We start from the raw sequence: 26,562 nt of genomic DNA, 5'->3' as shown, positions 1-26,562 counted from the left end.
GGGCTGAGATATTCTTTGGTGGCTTTGAAGTGGGCTGAGTTTTTTATGTGTGATGGTATGTTGCCAGTATAGTGTGTGAGCATTTTGGCCCAATGTTTAGCTAATTTGTATGTGGGGGAATAAATGCCATCCACTATGGGATGTAATGGCACATTTTCTTTATGTATTTTTGGGAGTCCATATATACGAGGGGGGGGGGGGTTAAACGGTTTTAATTTGTTAGTGACTTCTACAGGCCAAGAAGTGACCTTCTTAAGGAGCCTGTGGAGTTTTCTAATTTGTGAGTTGGTGGGACTGTATTCAATAGGAAGGTAAGTAGCCCGATCTAATAATAGAGCTTTAAGCTTACCTGTGTAGTTCATTTGGTTAAGTACTACTGTGGCGTTACCTTTATCTGCATTGATGATTATTATTTCTTTGTTTTTCTTTAATTCCTGCAACGATTTATATTCCTTATTGGATATGTTGGTTTTTTGGTGGTCTAGCTTTGGTGAGAACACAAGCTACGTACAATCTAATATCGTTGGCCATGTGGTTTGGAAGGTGGCGGATTGCGCATTCAGTTTGGATCATTATATCCTCAGCAGGTAATTTTCTGGGAGCAATGGCGAAGTTGTGGCCAAGTAAGAGAGCGTTGAGTGCTTCAGGCTTCAAATTAACTGAAGAAAGGATAACCACAGTGTCGGTGGTAAGAAGTTTTGGTTTGGAGATAGAGTTCTTTTTTAATTTCTCAAATTTCTTGATATGTCGACCTCGTACTTTTTTAAATTCTTTAACAGCAGCAGTGCACGAGATGTCGTATAAGATTGACCAAAGCTCGTGGTTTAAAGTGCTAGAAAGCTCTTCCTCGAGTGCTCGTATCGATGAGTTAGTGTTAGCTAGGAGACAGACCGTAGTGGCGATTTGTTCTTGTAGCAAAGACTGGTTGGCGTGGTTATAAATTCGGAGAGCCTTTTGTGACAAGAAACGGTGCTTGAATTTGACACAATGCAGGATTACCTGATTATCCTGGCAGCGTTTTAGGAAGGTCAGGCGGTTCAGTAGTCTTGATAGCTTTAGCTTCATTTTACCGTAATGGTGGCATTGCGTGCGATGGAATCTCCGTGAATGATAGTAATTCTCGTAGAAAGGCTTAGATGTTGATTACACATGCTTATTAAATTACTTAAGGAATTTACAACGTACAAATGATATAAATTCAAACTTTAATCTATATTCCAATATTTCGGCAACATCACATTGCCATTTTCACAGGAACTTAAAATAAAGACATGTGCGTGCAGGCACTATACACAGTAACTGAGCTGAGGACGAAGCAGGAAGCTGTTGTTTCTCCTAAAAGTCCTGATGGTGTCCCCTAGTGGGCTATGTACATATTCTCGGCCGTTGGGCTGAAGGTCGTCTGAATAAGTCTCCCAAATTTGGGATAGTCTCATGTAACCAAATTTGTTGAGGTTTGGCATGTTTCTTAGGGCTGAGGCTGATTCCATGAATAGCCTTTCAAATTTGAATTTACTACGGTGTATTACCGTGGCTTTCTTCCACTGTATTCTGTGGTGAGCATCCAGAGCATGGTCTGCAAGACCAGAGTGACTGTACTGGTGAAAACGGATGTAGTCCTTGTGTTCTGAAATTCTGATATTCGCTGTCCTGCCTGTTTGGCCAGGTAGGTCTAAGGAAGGTGGTTTGTCTTTAGTGGAGCAGATAAGGGACGCCAATTTTTTATGTTTCTTTATCACTAAAGTTTGAGTCAATATTTTTATTTCATAAACTTCTTAAATCATATTTCATGTCATAATTATACATAAACTGTAATAGCCAAATGTAGATCATTTGGCTATTACAGTTTACAGAAACATTTTGATACAACCATGAAACCTTAATTTTCCAAAGTGTGCCAAGGTAATCCAAAACAGAATTCAGCTTGTTGCAAGGTTGGCCTGAAATCAAAATTCCAGCATGTTATTAAAAATAAAAATAAAATAAAATAAAATAAAAATAACTTTAAAAAAATGGTAGTTGAGTGCAACTTCTGCCCATACATGTTTCCATCTCTCTCTCTCTCTCTCTCTCTCTCAACCAAATGACAGTATTATAAGACTCACTCTTTCTCATGAACTCCTGTACTGATGACCATGGCAAAGTATCTCTCCCTGAGAACATGCTCACTGCATGTCCTGTAGTATTTTATCAGAAAGAAATCAGAAGAACATTTTCTAATTTCTTTCTGATAACTTCCTGAATAGCTTGTTTTCACAAGCTATTCAGGAAGTTTTCACTACCAACAAGTTTTCACAATATTTTACAATCACCTATTCTAATAAGGAAACAAGCATATGTTCAACACATTCCACTGAAAGAAAATAAAATTAAGTCATTAAATTACCATTCCCAATGCAATAGCCTCAGTCTATTGTAAATAATGCAGAAAGTTACCCACAGTCAACTCCTTCACCACTATCTAGCAGCCCACCAGTTAATCAGTGATCATTCATATGGGTCTCCCACTCTTCATCCTAAGATCTCCTTGCAATGTCATCTATCTATTGATGTGGAAATGATTAGCAAAACCCATTTAGTTACTCTAGACCCATATGTGAAAATGCACGTACACACAAAAGCCTATTTGGCATCTCATTCTAGATGGTTTTCTTTTTTCAGATTTCCTCACCAATGGAATACCCCAGGGCTTTCTACTTTCATTCACCTATTCACAAGTGGCCTTTTCTAACCTCCTTATCCGTAATTTTGTCAATACTATTACTCTCCATTCTTCTTTTTCATTCAACAAGCCTTGCAGCAATCATATCTCAAGCAAGATCTTTCATAATCTTGTCCTAAATAATTATCTCCTTGCCATATTTCAATCAAATGAGGACAACTTTGTCAACTTGCCACCAAACTACATACCTGTTTTATTTCACCTCCTTTCATCTTCATCCCTTGATAATACTGAGATCAACATGCAAGATCAGATATCTCTTATCTGAGTGATACCTGCAGCCTCTCCTAGAATAAATATACCACATCCACAGCTTACCCCGCCTCCAAAAATCTAGATGTCATTTCCCCAAGACATCATTTTTCACCAGTACAATAATAATATCATACAGTACAAACAATAATCTACCCTATATGAATAAAATGATAAGCTTTTTATGTCATGTTTTTTTTATGTCACATTTTTTGAAACATTTTGAAACTCAGGGACTACCCTGAGTGTCGAGTCTTCAAAATTCGAGTCATCAGAATTCAAGGAGAACCGACCTACCATTCTATAACTAGGGGGGGCAACGTCGCCGCCGGGGGGGGGCATAGCCTCCTAGTATCATATAAATTCCAAATCTACCCTGCTTTAGAAGACTATTTTCGCATATTCAATAGTGAACCAAAAACTCTAAAATTTCTTCTTGATACTATCTAGAAGAGAAGAACAATCCAGATAATAACCCCCCCCCCCAATATACTCACTCCAGTCACTTTCTTGTAGACATCCTGTTTTATCATCTTATGCTTCTTCTGCAAGTATTTTCATAGGTGCTGTTCTGCTAAACTGGCTGCTACCAATCCATCACTTTTCTTCAGGCCCATGAAGCAAGAAACTGCTGGTCAACAGCCATTTGCTGTCCAGCATCAAACATATCAAACCAGTTTTTCATCCATGCAGTTGTTGCTAAAGACTACAATCTACAGTTGTTTAAAAAATAAATAAATAAATAAAATAAAATAAATCAAAAGTTGCTTATTTCTTCTGACAGCACATGGAATCTCATATGTGGGGATATTAAAAATAAAATAAAAAATAAATATCCTAATTAGTAATAGGATTAGGAAGTAAATCCTATCTCCACAGGCTGTAAATAGCACATGTTTAACAGCCAGTTCATATATTTAGATCCATGATGACAGGGGAAGAAACCTTCTACTTTTGTATAACAGCTAACTTTTTTGTAAAGGCAAATTTTACTGCAAAAGGCTGCAAACCTATAGTATATATTAGTATTATGGGCTAACTATGATTAGATAATCTACAATACCTGCTTTGAAGATCAAATATGAAAGTAAAGTTGAAAAGTCCCTATAAATGTTCCTTCCTAGATAGGACTCAAATCAAGGTCTTCCCAAGCAAATGGAAGATGTTATTCTAACTGTACTATAGTGGTATTGAAATAATATGTAATGAAAATAAAATCTAAATAACACAATCTAATTGTAATATATAAAAATTATATAATGCATACCCAGCAAGCAATTCCATTACGATGGTCAAAATCCATAGCTAAACTCTCTCGAACAGATGTTGTGCTACTTCCTTCAACTAATGATCCATTTAAATAAATATGCTGAATATTTACAGAATTGGCAAACAACAGGGTTGTTATCTGATCTTCAGGCACTATAAAAACAAAATACAAACAAAAACTAAAATTTAGTTAAAATTGAGCATTTTATTTGTTTGTAATTTTTTTTTTTTTTTTTGGAGGGGGGGTATATTAAATACTATGAAAACAATTCTTAAATGGTATCATGCTATGTTGTTTTTCCCCTCCGGGGTTACTGGAGTTCCTGTAAAAATGCTAAATCGATATAAAAATTTTCTCTACTATACATCATGTATCATCATTATCATCATCATCATCAAATTCCTGCCATGTACCCTCAAGGGGTGTACAGGATATGACACTACTACATGAAAAAATTACATCATTACCAACTTCCTATCTACAATTTTCCTCCAAATCAGTCTGTTACTTGTCAAGACTCCAACATTATCAGATCTTATATTTCTATCGTCTAAAGCACTTTGTACCGTATCAATCCACCTATATCTTGGTCTTCCTCTGGGTCGTTTTCCTGCCAACCTGGCAGAGAACACTTGTTTTGCTAATCTTTCCTCTCCCATTCTATTTAAGTGACCATACCATCTGAGATTAGCTCTGCTAACGCATTCCTGGATGCTGACAATGTCAAGTTCTTTCCTAATATCCTCATTTTTAATATGATATTGCCATTGATGCCATTTGTTCACGCCTCTAATCTTTCTTAGGACTCTCATATCTGCGGTCTCTAGTCTTTGGTCAAGTGTTTTACTTCTGACCCAGCTTCAGATCCATAAGTTAAAATTGGTTTGAACACAGTCTTGTATACAGCTAATTTAGTGTTCCGACTAATTTCTTTCTTATTCCATATGAATTTATTCAATTGACTTCCCACGATACCAGCTTTGCTGATTCTGTTGTCTATTTCTATATTTAGTTTACCATCTTCAGTAAAAACTGTGCCTAAGTAGCTGAAATGTTTTACTTGTTCCACAGGTTCTCCATTCACAACACAGTTGACATTTTCAATGATTCTGCCTATTTTCATTGTCTTTGTGTCTTTTTATTGCTGACCTTCATACCATATCTATTACAACAGCTATTCAATTTAGTCAGAGAATCTTGCAGACTTGTAGCGGATTTATTTAGAAGTATAACATCATCCACATAAAGCAAAGAGCTGACATTAACATCTCCAATTTCGATATCAGGTTTAATACCACATTCCTTCATAATGTGATCCATATAGATAATGAATAACAGAGGGGATAATGTACATCCTTGTCTCACACCAGATTTAACATTAAACCATCTTCCTGTACTTCCTTCAATTCTAACTGCTGACTCACAACTCAAATAAAGACTAAGTATTGCTTGATATAATGCCCCACTGACACCATATAACTGCAGCGTATTGAATAGCTTCTCTCTTGGCACCTTGTCATATGCCTTTTCCAAATCGACAAAACTTAAATACAGATCTTTGTTATATTCCCATGCTTTCTCGACTATTTGTCGTAAAGTGAAGATCTGATCCTGACAGCCTCTATTTGGCCTGAATCCAGCTTGTTCTTCACCAAGCTTTTCTTCCACAATTCTTCTCAACCGTTTCTCAAGTATACTTGCATAGATCTTGCCAGGAACACTCAGTAGAGAAATACCTCTGTAATTCTCACATTCGGTTTTATTTCCCTTTTTATATATGGGTACTATGAGAGCTCTACTCCAATCATCGGGAATTCGTCCCTCTGTCCAGGCTTTCTGAACTATGCAGTGCAGCCACTGTAAGACTCTTATACCACCACACTTCAGCATTTCTGGTCGAATATCATCTACTCCTGCTGCCTTTCCACATTTCAAGCCTTTGATGGCTTTTTCTACTTCAAGTATGGATATGTATTCCTGACTGCATGCCTGGTCAGTGTTTTTTATCACTGTGCTGTCATCACTGCTTGTTTCATTTAGCAGTTTTTCAAAGTAATTACTCCATACTTCAAGGATATCTTTTTCTCCTGTTTTCATTTCACCTTTATCATCTCTAATTCCTTTTACAGCACTCTTTCCTCCATTCCTAAGCTTCTTCAACAACCTCCAGAATATTTTGCCACCTTCTTGATATTTATTTTCTATATTCTTGCCAAAGTCCTCCCATGACTTTTGTTTAGCTAGTTTTACACACTGTTTAGCTTTCTTACATTTGTCTCTGTATTCTGTAAGAGTAAAAGCTGACTTATTTGCCAGGAACTTTTGATATGCTTTCTTCTTTTCCTTCACTGCCTCTTTAACTTCCTGTGTCCACCAGGAGTTCTGATTTTTTTATCCTTGCACACAACCTCACCACATGCCTCTCTGGCAGAATCAATCAATGTTTCCTTCAGAGTTTGCCACTGAATCTCCAAGGTTTGATTCCTGTTCTCAAACTCTTTCATTTTCTTTTCAATAATATTTCTGTATTTTAGTCTACAGTTCACATCTGAGAGCTGCTCAACTTTTATTCGCTTTAAAACTTTCTTACATGTTATTCTTTTCAATATGAAATTCAATTTTATCCTGCTCAAGACTAAATAGTGATCACTTCCAATTTCAAATCCTCAGTACACTCTGGTGTCCTGCACCAGGGAGAAAACATCACTATCAACAATAACATAGTCAATGAGACTTTTCTTATTCCTAGCCTCTTCTCTCCATGTGAATTTGTGCACATTTTTATGTTGGAACATGGTGTTAGTAATAACCAGTCCATGTCCTGAGCAGAAATCCAACAGATATTTGCCATTATTATTAGCTTTGCTCTTTTCTCCAAATTTTCCCAAAATATTTTTGTATGTCTCACAATCATTTCCTACTCTACTATTTAGATCCCCAACAAGGACCAACTTTTCCTTTTTCATTGTGTCAGTTGCTTTTTCTAAAGCGTCAAAAAATTCCTCCACTTCTACCTTAGTAGAACCTTCTGTGGGACCATAGGCACAAATAAGTCTCATTGTCCAGTTCCCCATTCTCATATTTGCCCACATTACTCTACTTGAGACTGACTGCCATTCAAGAAGATTAGCCTCATATTTTGTGTTGAATACTATGGCTACTCCTTCTTTTCCTTGATTGTCATTGCCTGAATATAACATTTTGTATTTATTGCTCAGAAAGATCTCACCAGTTTTGGTCTTTTTTGTTTCAGTCACCTCTATTATGTCGATCTGGTACTTTATTTATAAATTTGTAATCCTAATATAATACTAAAACCACCATAATCAGAAATCATAAGATAAATCAATAACTAGACTGCTTATATTCATCATTTTTAATGATTTTTAAAACTGCTATATTCCTAATTAATTTTTTCAATGATTTCATTTTGTGGTACATCACCGGCCTCACCTCTATGTGAGAAAATGTAATGTTTTCTTGAATTCTCCTATCAAGAATGAAGGTGTATATGTGTGAGAGAGAGAGAGAGAGAGAGAGAGAGAGGGGAAATGTTTTTGTTCTTGGAGCACAAGCTTTGAGAAGAACTAGAGGGATACTAAATGGACCAGTGGATTGTTTTAGTAATCAAGTTAAAGATTTTCCTCATTTCTCATTAATGAAAGAGGTCTCACCTCCATGTGAGAAAATGCAATGTTTTCCTGAATTATCCTATCAAGAATGAAGGTGTGTGTGTGTGTGTGTGTGTGTGTGTGTGTGTGTGTGTGTGTGTGTGTGTGTGTGTGTGTGTGTGTGTGTGTGAGAGAGAGAGAGAGAAAAAGAGGAAATGTTGTTTTTGTTCCTGGAGCACAAGCTTTGAGAAGAACTGGAGGGATACTAAATGGACCAGTGGATTGTTTTAGTAATCAAGTTAAAGATTTTCCTCATCTCTCATTAATGAAAGAGGCTGAATTTAAAATGTAATGTAGCATGAAATGGAGTGGGGAAATTTTCTCTTGGTCATTAATGTAATGATTTTAGGAAAAATATGATGCCAGAGAATTTCCATGGGTGGGAAAGATCATCATCTATATTTAAAAGGGATGATAGGAAAAAATCTAAGATGGGAAAAAATTGAAACAGATGGCTTTAGTAAGGGCTCAAACAAGCATGCCAAGTGGGTGTGAGGAAGTTTCGCATTCTCAAATTTTCAAAATCTGACAACCAAGAAAAATAAAATTTTTAAGCTTAAGACAGTCAGAAAGTAACTTATCTACAGCATCCACATATGCCACTCCTTTCTCTCTCGGGAATTTCAGATACCATGTTCTTCTTAATGTGAGTTTATAATTTATAAACCAAAATTTATCTTCAATAACTTTTATAAGAATGAATTTAATGATGCATTTCTTGAACAGACAGAGGATGCAGTTCTTGAGAAAAATATTGTGAGGAAGACAGTTTTTCAGAGAACAGAGGAATATCGAATAAAATAAGGCAAGAAATGGAAAAGTCTAATAGCAGCAACTGAAAAAAAAAAAAGTCTTCTATGAAAGCAACTATAAATATGAAAGGACTTTCATATTAATTATGAAGTTTAGTGTATTCAGGGAGGACAGACAAGGAAGATGGGAGAGGTCAATATTTTGGGTCTCATTGGGAGACCCAAAACCAACTACTACACACACAACCACAAAACATATCATAAACCTCTCCTTAAACTCATTAACAGTCAAAGAACTCACAACTAATTCTGGCAATCCATTACACTCCTTCACCACTCCAAGCAAAAAGTCTGGACCTCACACTCCTACTAACCACAGTCTTACACAACTTCCGGTGATGTCCCTAGTTCTCTATTTGTCATATACTGAAAATTTTCCTTTGCATCAATTTTATAAATCCACTTAAATATCTTAGAAGTTTCTACTGTGTCCCCTATATTTTCCACCTATCAGCTAAACTTTGGAACCCAAACCTTCAACCTATTTTCTTAGGAAGCATTCCACATGCTCCCTAGGAAGATATTCACTAAGTTAGCCACCTGTCTCTGAATCTTCTCTACCACATCCTGATCTCCAAGAAACCCAGGTGACCAAATCTGTGCACAAGAGTCAAGATGCAGCCAAATCATGACCTTATAAAGAGGGATAATTTCCTATCTTTAATTTTTAGCATATTTTCCAACAACCAAGTAATCCTTTGGGCTATTTTAATAACTTTTGCAATATGCCCTCTGGACCTCAACTCCCCAAGTCCCCAGCCTCATCAATTTCATGCAATCCAATACCATCAATACAATGCACCCTATGTAACCTTTTCAACCTGAAGTGCATAACTTTACATTTTGCAACATTAAATTGACAATTATTATCCTTTGCCCACAATGCCAATTTATTTAAATGATCCTGCAGGATATCTACATCACCTTTATCAACTACTGCTCTCCCCAGTTTTGCATCATCAGCAAACTGAATATCACCTCTTAAATCTTTCCCAATATCATTGATATACAAATTAAAGAATTTGTGGCCTTAGTACAGAACCCTGAGCTCCACTAGTCACAATCATTCTCCTAGATTCCACTCCACCATATACTACTCTCTGGTGTATGTCTGTCAGCCAAAACCATGCTACTAGCTTCATATCCATTCCCATTTGCTTCAGCTTTTGTAATAGTTTTCCATATAGCATTCTGTCAGATGGCTTGGCAAAGTCAAGCAGTATCAGGGTGTAGCCATTACTTTTATCCAATTCTGTTGTAACTTTATTATAAAAATGAATAAGGTACTAAGACAAGACCTACCCTTTACTATGCTGTCCACTATAGAGTATAGCATCCTTATCTACCCACTGTCATAGTTTACCTTTCACTAACTGTTTCAATACTTTAACAACCACCTGAAATATTAATTCGTTGGTAGTTTATTACCTCTACCTTCGAACCACCTTCATGCAATGGAACTATCTTACCCTCTTTCCACTCCCTTGGAACCCAGCGAGAGCTAAGACTTAGACTGAGCAACTTTATTAGAGACAATGCCAATTCTCTTCCACATTCACTTAGTACACTAACTGATATGCCATCCAGTCCCAATGCTGTGTTCACATTCATATTTTTCAATATGTGGAACACCTCCTGTTCATGTTGAGAGTTTTTCCATTTGGTTATGCTATAATTTAAAGATGCAAAGAAATTATATTCTTAGTTTAAATCCTTTATTGAAGTGTAAGTAAACAAAGTTTGTGTGTGAAGTAACTTCACAACTGGGAATCATATATATAGACTCTCGTAGACAGGCTTATAGGTTTGTTATGCATTTCTAAATCACTTAGGGAATTGAACAATGTAGATCCGATTATATAAATTAAATTATACTTTGATAAATATTTCCGATATTTCGGCAACGTCATGTTACCATTTTCAAAAGGAACTTACAAAGAGGCACGTGCATGCAGGCACTACAACACAGTAACTGAGAATGAAGATATGAAACTATCATTCTCCTAGAAGTCCTGATGGTTCCCTCTAGCGGGCTAAGCAGGTGTTCTTGGCCGATGGGCTGAAGATCTGTTGATGTATGCCTCCCAAATTTGGGGCAGTCGCATACAACCAAATTTGTTGTGGTTTGGAGAGTTTCTTAGGGCTGAGGCTGATTCCATAAATAGTCTTTCGAATTTGTATTTGCTACGGTGTATTACTGTAGCTTTCTTCCACCGTATTCTATGGCGTGTATCCAGAGCGTGGTCTGCAAAACCAGAATGGCTGTACTTGTGAAACCGGATGTAGTCCTTGTGTTCAGAAATTCTGATATTCGCTGTCCTGCATGTTTGGCCAAAGTATGACAGTTTACAAATGCAAGGGACCTGTATACACCAGGTAGGTCTAGGGGAAGTGGTTGGTCTTTGGTGGAGCGGATAAGGGATGCCAATTTTCTGTAATGCCTTTAACAGGAGGTGAGGTCATGTTTTTTTAAAATTTTGGTAATTTTTTCTGAGGGGGCCTCGGATGTAGGGAATGGTGATGGATTTAGAGTAATCTTTGTTATGAAGGGGGGGGGGGGGCTGTGGTTTGTAGGTTTTAATATTTTTTTAGATTGGGGGGGGGGGGGCAGCCATTGGCTGAGAAAGCGTTGAGGATGTGATTTAGTTCAGTGTTTAGGGCCATGTCATTAGAACAGATTAGTTTAGCCCTGTTGTATAGTGTTTTCACCACTCCATATTGTTGTGAGGGGGGTGGGGGTGGTTTGTTGGTGAATGTATCTGCCTGTATGGGTGGGTTTTCTATAAACTGAGAAAACCAAGGTTCCATCAGGTTGGCAGGTGACTAGTGTGTCTAGGAAAGGGAGGCTGTTGTTTTCCTCTTTTTCCAGGGTGATCTTGATTCTGGAGTGTTGGTTGTTTAAGTGTGTAAGGAAGGAGAGGAGATTTTCAGAGCCATGTGGCCAAATAGCAAATACATCATCAATGTAGCGAAGCCATATGGTTGGTTTTTGTGGGCCAGAGGCTAAGGCTTTTTCTTCAAAAGTCTCCATAAAGAAATTGACCAAGGGTGGGGAGAGTGGCTGTCCACTCTATTTGTTTGTAGAATTTTCCCTGCCAAATGAAATAGCCTGAGTTCATTGTGAACTGAAATAGGGCTGAGATATCGGGAGAAAATTTAGCTTGGATTAGCTCTAAAGTTTCCTTGAGTGGGACATTTGTGAATAAGGAGGAGACATCAAAGCTGACCATTATGTCAGTATGTTGGAGTGTAAGGTTCCTATGCTGGCTTTGAAGTGGGCTGAGTTTTTCATGTGTGATGGTGTGTGTTGCCAGTATAGTGTGTGAGCTCTTTGGCCAAATGTTTAGCTAATTTGTATGTGGGGGAATCAATGCCATCCACTATGGGACGTAATGGCACATTTTCTTTATGTATTTTTGGGAGTTCCCCCTATGGTATTTTGTCTCAAGTTCTTTATGTATATACACTGCTTGAAAAAAAAGTCACGAACACCCCCCATGGGCTGGGTGCATTGTGCCATGTAAAGAGCCACATGTTTGCAGCAGTTATAATGTTTCCAAGTCAGTACAACTGTGTCTGGGTGATATGGCTGCAAGAAGGGATGAGAAGACAACTGCCAGAATTTGAAAGAGGTGTGATAGGATGAGCTAACAACAAGTCATACCATACTGAAATATATGTGCTACCCACAGTAAGTGATCTACCACACTCACTGAACGTGCCCATAGAGTGCTACTAAAGATAATATATAAAAATCACCATTCATTGGCCGATACGTTAAAAGTGGAGTTCTGGGCATCCTACTGGAACACAAATATGAACAAAAATATTCAGAACAGAGGCTAACAACATGGGTTTCCATGATAGGACTGCAATATGCAACCCCACATTACCCAAACCAACATGCAGTGTCATCTTTCAAAGAGCACATACACTGGGACATGAAATGTCTCCTACTTCTGTAGAAATAGAACTGACCATTGTCTCTTTCAGCAAGATAATGCACGAGTCATCAATACATGGCTTGTGAACATGAACATCACCGCACGTGACTGGCCTTCACAGAGCCTTGATCTCACCCGTAATGAACATCTGTAGGATGAACTGAAGCATCTGTTGAGGTCAAAGGACCTCATTATATGCCTACAGGAAGAATGATTCAAAATTCCCGCTGACCACTATCATACGATTCTGGAAAGCGTGACCTATAGGATTGCTGCAGTCATCACAGCAAAAGGTCCTACATCATATTTAGGTGGATGTCATGGCCATTGACTTCTTTGAAAGCAATGTGTGTGTGTGTGTGTGTGTGTGTGTGTGTGTGTGTGTGTGTGTGTGTGTGTGTGTGTGTGTGTGTGTCTATATACAGTGGCATTGTGTGATCATTTCAGTTGGGTATGCTGTCATGTTTTCCAGGAGGGGGAGAAGCTTGGAGACAAATAATTACATCAATAAATTTTTATAATTATTGATTTAATTAAATAATTAGATCAATAATTATTTTTTAGCTTTTTTTATGCAATTATTTGTCGATGTAAACTATAAATACATTATTTTCATTTTGCATAGATTTTAATGATCTTTAATTCTTGAAAAAAAAAAGGTATTCAGAATTAATCATTTTTGGCACAATTTGATATATTAAAAAATTGACCAGCATATTTTATTAAAAATCAACTACGCTCGGGTCTCTTTTTATATGGATCTGAAGTTATGGTGCATAACTTCAAAACTAATGTATAGTATGCCCACAGATACGAGACCTTTCGACACTTCTGCACATGTCAACAGAAGGGGAATCCAGCATTTCCCAAACTTTTCCTATGATGGAACACTTGGTTATTTTGTAATGTATTAATTAATAATTAATTGTTAATTTAGCTGATTTTTATTAATTAATAATTGATCATTAATAATTAATTAAACATCAATTAAACAACATCATTAAATTAATTTGTGCTGATTTTCATTGACATATCCCATTCTGATCACCAACTTACGAGTGAATGCAGACTTTTTCTCCTGCGTGCTGATAGTTTTCCACTCCTTTTGTACATCTTGGAGATTGCTTTGTAGGCTGGAGGTGAATGAATCACTATCTGTTGCGTCATAAACACCTTCGATAAGAGATTTCTTAACAAAAAAATTAAACAAAGACCCTTGTCTCTTATTCATATTAAAATTTAAATCTGTATTCCTATTACTTTTAAAAAAATCACAGCACTATGGTTTCAAAACAAGAACTTTCACCCTACAATACGAACTTGTGAAGAAAGTATTCAGTATTACTAGATCTGAGAACCAGATACAGACTACATTGATTTTTAATTTCTGTAGAAAAATTTTCTTTATACTTCCTTGCTGATTGGTCACTAACATTTGCAACACAGATGTTATTCTATTCAGTTTTGAGAACAGAGGATATGCCGTCCATTGTTATAATCGGCTTGCAGGCAATTTTTATGATCGGTCATAAACAGCAGTATTACCTTTTCCGAATGTTGAAAGGTTTCGATGTGTGAAAATTAATGATAATTCATGAATACTTCCACATTTAAAAATACACAGCTTGGTCACTAACATTTGCTACATGGATGTTATTTAGACGTTCTGGGTCTGAGCTTTGACATATTCACGATGCTATTCTCCTCAGAATATTTCAACTATAACATACCGTATTTTCCGGTGTGTGAGACGCTCCTATGTATAAGACGCACCCAAGAAATTTAATACAATTTTCTGGAAAAAACCTAAACTTTAAAGTATGATTTTAAAAAAAAAAATGGATAAAATAATAGGTAATTTTTAATAGTAAACTGACCTTTCAGAAACCTGCAAAACCCATGTCACTGTCATTTGACTATTCTCTATCATCATTTATTTCTTATAATATAGAAATAATTTTGTCTTCATATTCTTTTGGCATTTTTTGACTGATTTTTGTTTTTGTACACATACAAAGTCCACTACGTTTCATGAAACGGTAACACCATGACTTACCACCTTTAAAATTTTTAATGTTACACTCACAGGCTACTTTGACTGCATATGTACGAATCATTTTTGTTTAAACGGCAATGCCATTTTGCCGATTTCCTTACACCCATTTCAAAACTTCAGTCTCTAGTTCTGGCCACTTCGCAATTTTTCCATATTCTGCGCGCTTTTCTTTATGCAAATTGTACAAAATCTCCTTCTGACCATCCCAAGTTCTTAGCCAATGACGCGCTAGAAGTCATGTGAAGGTCATGCATCAATTTGATTGCACCATTAACTGCCTACCAAGATCTTGGAACATAAAAGGGAGTGCGTATGACTTTGAAAAGAGGAAACAATCTTTACCTTCATTATATAAGACGCACCCCATTTTTAAGATGAATTTTTAAGGTAAAAAAGTGCGTCTTATACACCGGAAAATACAGTATACATTCATGAAAAATGCTTAGAAAACTAAAATGACAAATTCCAGGAGAATCTTGCAGAACACAGTTTGGGAAAACATGGGGCAATCAATCCGTACTGTGCGATGAGTTGTTTATTATTATATGGCGGAAAATTAACTTCTCTTTTATGATCATTGTAGTTTTTAAATTGGTAACTATTTTACTTGTATAACAGTTGCAAAATTTTACCTATAAAGCACGTGATTTCGAGTGTTGTTGACCAATTCATTCATCGCCGTTGTACACAACAAACAGCGAGTTGCAGCACATTCTGGCATAACGTGATAACGTGTAAGTAGTGAGTGTTCGTGATGTTTAATTTTGCATGTAAGTATTTGTCTTTTTATTATCGAAAGTCTAAATTTTGCTAATTGTTATTTCATCATCATCAAATTCCTGACATGTACCCTCAAGGGGTGTACAGGATATGATAGTACTACATGAAAAATTTAGATCATTACTAACTTCCTATCTACAATTTTCCTCCAAATCAGTCTGTTACTTGTCAAGACTCCAACATTATCATATTTTATATTTCTATCATCTAAGGCACTTTGTACCGTATGTTCACACCTTTAATCTTTCTCAGAACTCTCATATCTGCAGTCTCTAGTTTTTGGTCAAGTGTTTTACTTCTGATTCAACTCTCAGATCCATAAGTTAAAACTGGTTTGAACACTGTCCTGTATACAGCTAATTTAGTGTTCTAACTAATTTCTCTTTTATTCCATATGAATTTATTCAATTGATTTCCTACAATACAGGTGATATGAAAACGGGAGAAAAAGATATCCTTGAAGTATGGAGTAATTACTTCGAAAAATTGCTAAATGAAACAAGCAGTGATAGCACATTGGTAAAAAATACTGACCAGGCATGCAGTCACAAATACATATCCATTCTTGAAGTAGAAAAAGCCATCAAAGGTTTGAAATGTGGAAAGGCAGCAGGAGTAGATGATATTCGACCAGAAATGCTGAAGTATATGGTGGTATAAAAGTCTTACAGTGGTTGCACTGCATAGTTCAGAAAGCCTGGACAGAGGGACGAATTCCTGATGATTTTAGTAGAGCTCTAATAGTACCGATATATAAAAAGGGAAATAAAACTGAATGTGAAAATTACAGAGGTATTTCCCTACTGAGTGTTACTGGCAAGATTCATGCCAGTATACTTGAGAAACAGTTGAGAAAATTGTGGAAGAATAGCTTGGTGAAGAACAAGCTGGATTCAGGCCAAATAGAGGCTGTCAGAATCAGATCTTCACTTTATGACAAATAATTGAGAAAGCATGGGAATATAATAAAGATCTGTATTTAAGTTTTGTCGATTTGGAAAAGGCATATGACAAGGTGCCAAGAGAGAAGCTATTCAATACGCTGCAGTTATATGGTGTCAGTGGGGCATTATATCAAGCAATACTTAGTCTTTATTTGAGTTGTGAGTCAGCAGTTAGAATTGAAGGAAGTACAGGAAGATGGTTTAATGTTAAATCTGGTGTGAGACAAGGATGTACATTATCCCCTCTGTTATTCATTATCTATATGGATCACATTATGAAGGAATGTGGTATTAAACCTGATATCGAAATTGGAGATGTTAATGTCAGCTCTTTGCTTTATGTGGATGATGTTATACTTCTAAATAAATCCGCTACAAGTCTGCAAGATTCTCTGACTAAATTGAATAGCTGTTGTAATAGATATGGTATGAAGGTCAGCAATAAAAAGACACAAAGACAATGAAAATAGGCAGAATCATTGAAAATGTCAACTGTGTTGTGAATGGAGAACCTGTGGAACAAGTGAAACATTTCAGCTACTTAGGCACGATTTTTACTTAAGATGGTAAATTAAATATAGAAATAGACAACAGAATCAGCAAAGCTGGTATGGTGGGAAGTCAATTGAATAAATTCATATGGAATAAGAGAGAAATTAGTCAGAATACTAAATTAGCTGTATACAAGACAGTGTTCAAACCAATTTTAACTTATGGATTTGAGAGCTGGGTCAGAAGTAAAACACTTGACCAAAGACTAGTGACCGCAGATATGAGAGTCCTGAGAAAGATTACAGGCATGAACAGATGGCATCAATGGCAATATCATATTATAAACTAGGATATTAGGAAAGAACTTGACATTGTCAGCATCCAGGAATGCGTTAGTAGAGCTAACCTCAGGTGGTATGGTCACTTAAACAGAATGGGAGAGGAAAGATTAGCAAAACAAGTTCTCTGCCAGGTTGGCAGGAAAACGACCCAGAGGAAGACCAAGATATAGGTGGATTGATACGGTACAAAGTGCCTTAGACGATAGAAATATAAGTTCTGATAATGTTGGGGTCTTGACAAGTAACAGACTGATTTGGAGGAAAATTGTAGATAGGAAGTTAGTAATGATGTAAATTTTTCATGTAGTACTATCATATCCTGTATACCCCTTGAGGGTACAAGGCAGGAATTTGATGATGATGATAATGTGAATACAGTCATGAGAGTGGATGGGATAATGGACCATGCATTATGAAAATGTACAAGGAAATGTACTGTATGAACCATAAAATGAGCTGTAAAACTCCACGTGGCATCTACCAGTTACATCAAGATAGAGAGAGACTTGGAAGACCATAATTTGCAATATTTAATTTTTGATGTAAATCTGTTTTCCCTTTTCACATTGTATCATATTGTGAATAAACTATCATGATGATGCTGATGACAAAGGAAATCACAGAGCCTACGACCAAGAAGTTCATCAAAAAAAGAAATTACGAGAGAGAGAGGCCAAAAATTACAGAATTAATATCTCGGGAGTAATGGTAAAGGTATCGGAAAAGTTCATTACATCCCAAATTCAGGAATAGGTGGAGAGGAGAGGGCTAATGTGATAACTTTACTAGTAGTAGCATGGTCTGTGAAGAGTAGATCCTACCTTTGTAATTTATTCACTTTTTTTTATAATAAAGTGGATAAATGAAATAGTTAAATCACGATATTGCTTGACTTTGCAAAAGCATCTGACAGGATACTACACAGAAATCTATTATATAAACTGAAGCAAATGGTGGACATGAAACAGATAGAAAGTACAGGCAGGCATCAAAGAGTAGTATATGGTGGAGTAAAATTCAGAAGAATTGAGATTATCAGTGGTGTGCTGCGTGAGTATACTGGGGCTGCTGTTATTAAATTTTTTTCATTAACAATACAGGGCATCACAATATTTAATAAAGGTGATGTGGAAATCTTGCAGGATAATTTAAACAGACTGCCTGCAAAGGAAGTGATGGTGGACAAGGAAATTCAGAGGGCATACTGCAACATTTAAATTCACTCAAGGAATCACTTGGATGTTGAAGAATACACTGACAAGAAAAGACAGGAAAGTTGATATCTCTCCCTTTGCAAGGTTTTGATACTATCTCATCTGAACTACTATACACACATTTGATTGGCTGAGTCTCTTGAGATTGAGAAAACAGTGGATTAGATCAGAGAGGAGTAAGTATGATGTACAAGTCTGTAGAATGCTCTCAATAAAGAGATAATGAACATGTGCAAATTACAGAATTTAGGTACTAGACAAAAATGAGGTGATTTCATAGAAACATAAATTATTAAATGAGTTTTATATGACTGATGCAGAAGAAATTTTGTAATACATACCAAGAAGAAGAGAGCAAGGTTCAACTCCTAGAAGTTGTGTAAGAGTGCAATAGTTACCAGTCATGAGCACTCATAACAGTTTGGAAAATAATGTTAAGGAAGAAGAAGAAAATGTGTGTTAAAGTGCTCTTAAATGTATGCTGATTCTTAATGCTTTCTTTGTACATTAGCACTAAAGATGCTGAAATACAAAAAATAAACCATGCAGATATTTTTGTTACATTCTTAATGTAAAAAGCCTTATTAACATTAGAAATTTAACTGAATTATGTATTCCAAAAATAAGCATAGATATTCAACTACAGCTCTCTAGAGCTATGGAACTAATAAGTCCTCCCTTCCACCCATCCCCAAAGAAAATAATAAAGCAATTTTGTTCTATTTTCTTACCATTGATTCCAATGCAAGTATTGCCTTCTTGCTTATATCCAGGAACACAACTGCAATTATATGACCCATGTTCATTAGTACAAAGCTGATCACAGGTGCCTTCAATGTGACATTCATTAGTATCTAAGAAAAATTAAACAAATTTGTTATGATTCAAACAATGACAAAAAAATAAATCAACATACATCCAAAGATAAGGATTATGAATAAATCAGATGAAGCAACAAAAAAATAATGCATGTACTGGCATAAAGTATTTTGAATTTTGTAATACTGATGCTCATTTAGGTAGATAAATGTCAATGTACGACAACCATCTCTGTACTCAGAGGCCTTAAATGGCCTAAACGTAATCCTAGGATACTAGGATTATAACTGAATAGTTTGTTATAGTTTGCTGTAACAACAAATACGACTTCTGCATTACTTCAGCCTTGGTATCACTTCTGGCTCCCACTGATGAGACCCCAATAAAGGTTGAAACTGGTCTGGATAGTTTATCCACACTTTTATTCTTCCTATAATGCATAGCATTATACATGTCCATAAGGATATGTACTTTGCATTATGGGATACTAAGGCAAGTGATGTGAAGGCATTTAATACAAGTTGTCCTGTTGTGAAGTTACTTCATGACTGGGCAATTTTGCTTATAACTTGGATAAAAGATTAAACCAAGAATATAATTTCTTGTCATCTTTAATTTAAAGCTTGTTATAATAGTGCTTACTGTAGTAAGCACTATTTAGTATACATTTACAACTATGAGCAAAATCATCATAAAAAAAAAAAAAACATACTGAAGATATGATTATCAGCATCTTATATGACTTTTTATTCTGATAATGTTTGCATTGCAATTTTCTTGGTCTGTTCTTAAGAAATAAATATTATGCAAAATATATGTATCATAAAAAAAAAAATGAACAAAAATATATATACTACAATTGTTTGGTAGGTTTAACTTCCAGAAGTGTATGGAAACAAGAAAACCAAATACCTTAAAATCTGGTCCTGAAGTATGAAGGCAACTATTTATTTACTCTTCATGATCGCTGCAATCAAAATTACAACACATATAGGTTTGAATTTAAATCCTTGATCCTTACATCAGTAGCAGCACTACTATTACTAGATGTACACTGAATGAATGATCTAATATCAATCCATCATTTAATATGAATCAATTCATTCCAATCTGGATGCAGCACTCCTATGAAACTGGAATGGAGTTGCTAAGAATTAAAAACAAAGCAACTAAGGCCATATGCAGTGATGAACTCTGCATTTCTTGCAAAATAAATTGGCTATTAGTTCTTCAAGAAATAAATGATGGTCACCTCTATGACTTCCTCTCTTTCAACAAAACAGCTGAAACAATGACCACTGTTCATAACCATTTTCCTTAAGACATGGCACGTCTTCTCTAAAAAATCATGTAATTCAATTTAGGATATTTTACTTTGCAAAAAAAAATTTACAAAATAGAAAACACAGTTTGTTGTCTCATCATCATCTACTGGTGAACAGTTCTCTAGACATCAGCTCCTTTCTCTCTCAGTGCCTGGAGCATATAAAGTGTCCTGCAAGTTGGCATACTACTGCATTGATCATCCACCATCTGCATAGATAAACACAAAACATACATCTGCAATCAATATTATGGTCAATCTGGTCTTGTAGATCATGTACTGGATACCACTAACAGGGTCTTCTGGAAAAAAAATCACCATGCTCCATCACAGTAAATTTAAAAAAAAAGAAAGACTGTTTTTGGAATCTGCAACTGCACTTAGATGCAGAAGTTATATATTTCCCATATACAAATAGCAAAAAGGTGTAACAACCTACTATTAAAATACAGTTAAAATACAAAATTAGAGCTAGTTACAGAAAGTTTTTCACTTGGGTATAAATTAAATTAAAAATGCCAAGAAATATTCTAGTTTCATCATTTATCCAAGTGTAACAAACAAAGTTTACACATATAGTATCTTCACAAACTCTGACCTCTGCATTAACTGAACCTTGGTATCTCTTCTGGATCTGACTCCCACTGATCTGATCTGACTTCAATAAAGGTTAAAACCAGTCTGGATTGATTTGGGATTTCATGGTGCAAGGACAGCAAAAGGTCAATGATGAGTAAATAAATAAATAGTTATAAGGTGATAAATTAGTGTACACAGTTATAAGAAGATAAATGAATAAATAAAATGTATATACAATGTTCAGTATCTACAATGCAGCATCTAGATATAAACAAATTTATAATCAAATATCTTTGAATAAATTAATGTTTTGCAAAAATTTAAGATCATCATACAATTGTCCGAGTTTGATAACATCTGCCTGAATATATAGGTCTCAACCAGATAAGTAAAAATGCCATTTCTCTCTTGTGTGAAGCACTTGCACTCCACCAGAATATGGCTAACAGTAAAACAGGTGATACGTTTCTCACACAAGTGTATCGTCAGCTCTCAGTAAACAGGAATGTGTGAGATGACTGTGACCTATGTAGAGCCTAACAAATACAACTTCCTCTCTTCTGTTCCTACATTGACTAAACTGCCAGTGCTTAATTTCAGGCTTAATCTCATGCAATTTATTCATCAGTGCTTCCTGTTAGGAGTATTGCCATTGGACAGTTAACCTTAATTTTTTAACCTTTGTGTAGCAGGTATAAGGGAACATCAGACAGTAGTATGTCAAAAAAGCATGAGCTGATCTAGCAGGTGTATCTGCAATGATGTTATGTCATTTCCCTTAATTCTAATATGGCTGGGAATCTGATACAACTAAACATCAAAATTAAGGGTCTTTATTTTGTACAAGAGTTGAAGCACCTCACCAAGCACTGGATGCAAATCATACACTGGAGAGGAGATATCCTGTAAAGAACTCAAAGAGTCTGCATGAATTATACACTTTTGGTTGGAGGTTTCTTTGATAACAAGTGTGAGCTGAATGGCATGCAACTCTGCTGTATACATATTGCAAATGAATAGGATCTGGTTGGAGAGTATAATGTTATGAAATACAGCAGTAGCACAGCCAACAGAGATCTCTGATCTTGAACCATCAGTATAGATGAGCAAGAAATCAGAGTGAGCTGCTCTGTATGCATTAAACAATTGAAGGTAGACAGATGAGGCTATATGAGACTTTTCTAGTTGACAAAGTGAGAGGTAGCAGGATGGGGTGGAAGAATACTATTTTGTTTGGTGCAGGTAATGTTGTCAACACTTATGCCAATAGCTTCCATAGACTCTTTAATTTGCATAACAAAAGGAAAGATGGCAGTCTGATGTGTGATACAGGACCTCCCAATATAGAGAAAAGAGACTAGTCCATGTAGGATGATCTGGAAGAAACTTTATTTGCAGAAAATAATTAAGAAACAAATGTTTACATTTAAGTGATGGGGGGTTCATTTGATTGAACATAAAGGCTTTGAATGGGGGATGTGCAAGAAGTACCAATAGCTAATCAGATACCCTAATGATGGATCGGGTCCAACCACTGGAGAGTGTGCTCTCCCTTGCAGAATTGTAAATCTGGGACCCATAATCAATCTTTGAACATACAAGTGCATAATAAATGCAGAGCAAGGAACATCAATCAGCACCCCATTCTGCAGAGGATGTTCAATGATTTTTTTTTGCACTTATCCTGAAGATGATGAATGTGTGTAAAGAAAGTTAGCTTTCTATCAAAGATGAGTCCCAAAAACTTGGCCTCTGTAACCACAGGGATAATAGTTTGTCCTATTCTTAAATCAGGATTGGGGTAGAAAGTGCATTTCCAGCAGAAGTGTACACAGATGTTTTTTTTGGCAGATAACCTGAACCCATGACAGAGCCCATGAAGAGACAGAATCGATTACTTGTTTGAGTTGTCTTTCAGTGACCCTCATATAAATTGTGATATCATTGACATAATGGCAATTGCCTACAGTGGGAGAAACCTGTTAAGTAACTGAGTTCACTTTAATAGCAAAGAGGGGGTCATACTTGGGGCAGAGTTTTGAGGACCCCCCCATCTCAATGATATGGCCAAGATAATGTGCTTCTCACTTAAGATTTCAAACGTGGTTGGATAGAAAGTTTTTAATGAAAACAGGAAGGTATCCCCCCCCCCTCAGACCAAGATTAAACAGGTCTTTTAATATGCCATTGAAGATGAAACATGAGTAAGGTGTCAGCAAAGTATGTGAATGGTGTTTGGAAGCTGCTGAAAATGTATGTTCATATTATTATTATTATTACTGTTATTATCATTATTCAGGTCTCCAAGACTCATCGTGGGAGGTCCTTCCTTCCAAGTAAACACAAAGTCTATCATACCATTCCTTGAACTCATTGACCGTTCTTGCTCCCACCATTCTACAGTTCAACCACCCTCCATGAAAAGAAACTACTCCTCACCCTCTTGCCCACAGCTTCCTTTTGCAACTTCCAGGGATGGCTCCTTGTCATTGCTCCATCCTGTTGTTCCACCAACCAAAAGAACTCCCCAGTGTCAACCCTGTAACAACCTCTCAATTTAAAAGTCTCAATCATATCAGCTCTCCTTCTTCTATCTACCAAACTCTGCCATCCACATTCCCTCAGCCCAGTGTTTCTCAGATTTTTCCTACGACGGAACACCTAACAAATCCTGAAATGTTCACAGAGTAATGTATTAATAATAAATTATGGCATAATCATAAAGAGTATTAGTACACTTGTATATATGTTGTGACATGTTGACAAATATAAAATTACATTTAAATCAGTCATCAATCACTGGACTAATGAAATCTTGTAGCACATTGTAGTTTCCTCAGGCCAATCATTAAATTAATTTGTGCTGATTTTCATTGACATATCCCATTCTGATCACCAAAAATGTATAATATTATTATAAGTACTTACGAGTGAATGCAGACTTTTTCTCCTGTGTGCTGGTAGTTTTCCCCTTATTTTGTACATCTTGGAGATCACTTTGTAGGTTGTGGATGAATCACTACCTGTTGCATCATAAACACCTTCAATAAAAGATTTCTTAACACCAAAATTAAATAAGGTCCCTTGTCTCTTATACATATTAAAATTAAAATCTGTAGGCCTATTACTTTTAAAAAATCATGGTTTTCAAACAAGCACTTTCACCCTACAATACGAACTTACGAAGAAAGTATTCAGTATTACTAGATTTGAGAACTGGATACAGGCTACCTTGATCTTCAATTTGTGCAAAAATTTTCTTTATACTTCCTTGCTGATTGGTCACTAACATTTGCAACACAGATGTTATTTCATTCAGTTCTGAGAACAGAGGATACGCTGGCCATTGTTGTAATCAGCTTGCAGGCAATTTTTATGACCGGTCATAAACAGCGGTATTCCCTTTCCTGAATGTTGAAAGATTTCAATGTGTGAAAATTAACGATAATTCATGAATATTTCCACTTTTAAAAATATGCAGCTTGGTCACTGACATTTGCAACACAGATGTTATTTTGTTCAGTTTTGAGAACAGAGGATGTGCTGCCCATTGTTGTAATCGGCTTGCAGGCAATTTTTATGACCGGTCATAAACAGAGATATTTCCTTTCCTGAATTACTTCCATGTTTAAAAATAAATGGCTTGGTCACTGACATCACGGAACACTTATTCACTTTCTGTGGAACACAACTTGGGAAACCCTGCCTCAGCCAATTCTCATAACTAACATTGTACAGTCCTGAAACCATCTTTGTTATCCACCTCTGTACCCTTTCCACAGTTAATTTATCCCCTTCAAATACTGGGGGACCAAATTTGAGAACAATAGTCTAAATGTAGTCTGATCAGGGTCTTATACAATGAAATGATAACTATTTTATCTCTGCAGGTCAGCATCCTTCTCAGTATTGCAGCAATCCTCTGGGTTACCTTAACCATTTTTGCAATATGTTCCCTGAATTTCAGTTTTTCTATGAATCATCACCTCCAGATCTCGTCTCCCCTACTTCCTACAGTACAGCTCCTCCAATCAAGTATGCAGCCTCCCATCGATGTATCCCAAACACCAAGACTTTACATTTTGCTGCATTAAACCGAAACCCCCCCCCCCATTCATTCGCCCATCTGTTTGGTTTATTCAAATCCTCTTGCAGGGCTGCACACATCTGCAATATTACTAATAACCCCTTTCGAGCTTCATGTCTTCTACAAACAACTGAATATCTCCCCTGCAATCCATTGACAATGTCATTGATAAAAAAAAGGTTAAGCAATACAGGTCCCAGTACTGAGTCCTGTGGGATCCCACTTGTAACCTTCTGCCTCTTTGATACTGCCCCACATACATATCTCTCTGATACTATCAGACAGTCAATACGGAATCCAGTTGACTAATCCGACATCTAAACCCATAAGCTGATATTTAAGTTGCAGCACATGGGTTTAGATGTCGGAATAGTTATAAGTTGCAGCACATGGGTTATTAGTAATATTGCAGATGTGACACCCTGTCAAATGCCTTGGCAAAATCCAAAAAAATGGCAGTAGATGCTTTCCCTCATCAACTGCTCTTGTCACTTTATTATAAAAGGCAATCATATTATTCAAGCAAGAGTGCTCCTTAACAAATCCACGTTGACTCTCACAGATAACATTACTCTCATCTGCAGAATGCTGTATATGGTCTCTCACTAATTCCTCCAAGATCTTAACAACTACTGATGAAACAAAAACTGGCCTATAGTTGGACACGTCCAGTCTGCTACCACCATTGCATAAGGGCATAAGATCCTAAGAAAAATCCTAGGGAATTTTTTAGCTGTGGCCAGTAGGGGGAGAAATGATTGTGGAAGAATGACATTGCAGGATAAAAATAGGAACAGAGTGACTGATGCAGAGGACACAGTGGAGTTGTTCACTGAGTACTTTATTGGAGTATTTCATCCTGGAGAAGAAGGTTTTAATACTGGGGGGGGGGGGGGATATCTTACCTTCCATTTATTCCTTGGGTACCTTTTAGGTCAGTATTTCTCAAAGTGTGGTATGCGATAGGTCATTAGGGGATACGTGACAATTTTCGGCTATGCATAATTAAAGGAGTCATTATAATTTTCAACAAGCAGCGCAATTAGAGACAACTGGCATAAAAACGGCACTAACTAATGAATCACATCCCCTCTCCCCAACAGAAACTGCTTGATAGACCAAGCAAAACCATATGCTGCCGGTGGAACATGTGGTTTTACTTTACACCACCCCCGTCATGAACGTGTTAAAACTAAGAAATATATAGTGAATGTGTTTCAGATATTATGGAATTCGGTTGAAGGGAATTAGCATT

The 26,562-nt window shown here is 36.4% G+C and overlaps 1 protein-coding gene across 1 annotated transcript in view; it reads right to left on the bottom strand.

Moving 5' to 3' along the window:
- LRP1 (LDL receptor protein 1) overlaps positions 1-26,562 on the bottom strand; it is a 1,646,373-nt gene that overhangs the window by 1,547,514 nt on the left and 72,297 nt on the right. The window contains exons 5-6 of the mRNA XM_090402369.1: positions 19,230-19,352; positions 4,242-4,396 (exon numbers count right to left, since the gene is read on the bottom strand). Coding sequence (XP_090258495.1) covers positions 4,242-4,396; positions 19,230-19,352 — 278 coding nt within the window. The remainder of the gene's footprint in view (positions 1-4,241; positions 4,397-19,229; positions 19,353-26,562) is intronic.

The sequence above is a fragment of the Typopeltis vanoorti genome, chromosome 2, assembly GCF_054136105.1.
Source record: "Typopeltis vanoorti isolate ZY-2024b chromosome 2, IOZ_Tvanoo_1.0, whole genome shotgun sequence".
Classification (NCBI taxonomy): Eukaryota; Metazoa; Arthropoda; class Arachnida; order Uropygi; family Thelyphonidae; genus Typopeltis; species Typopeltis vanoorti.
This window is presented reverse-complemented; position numbering and strand designations above follow the sequence as displayed.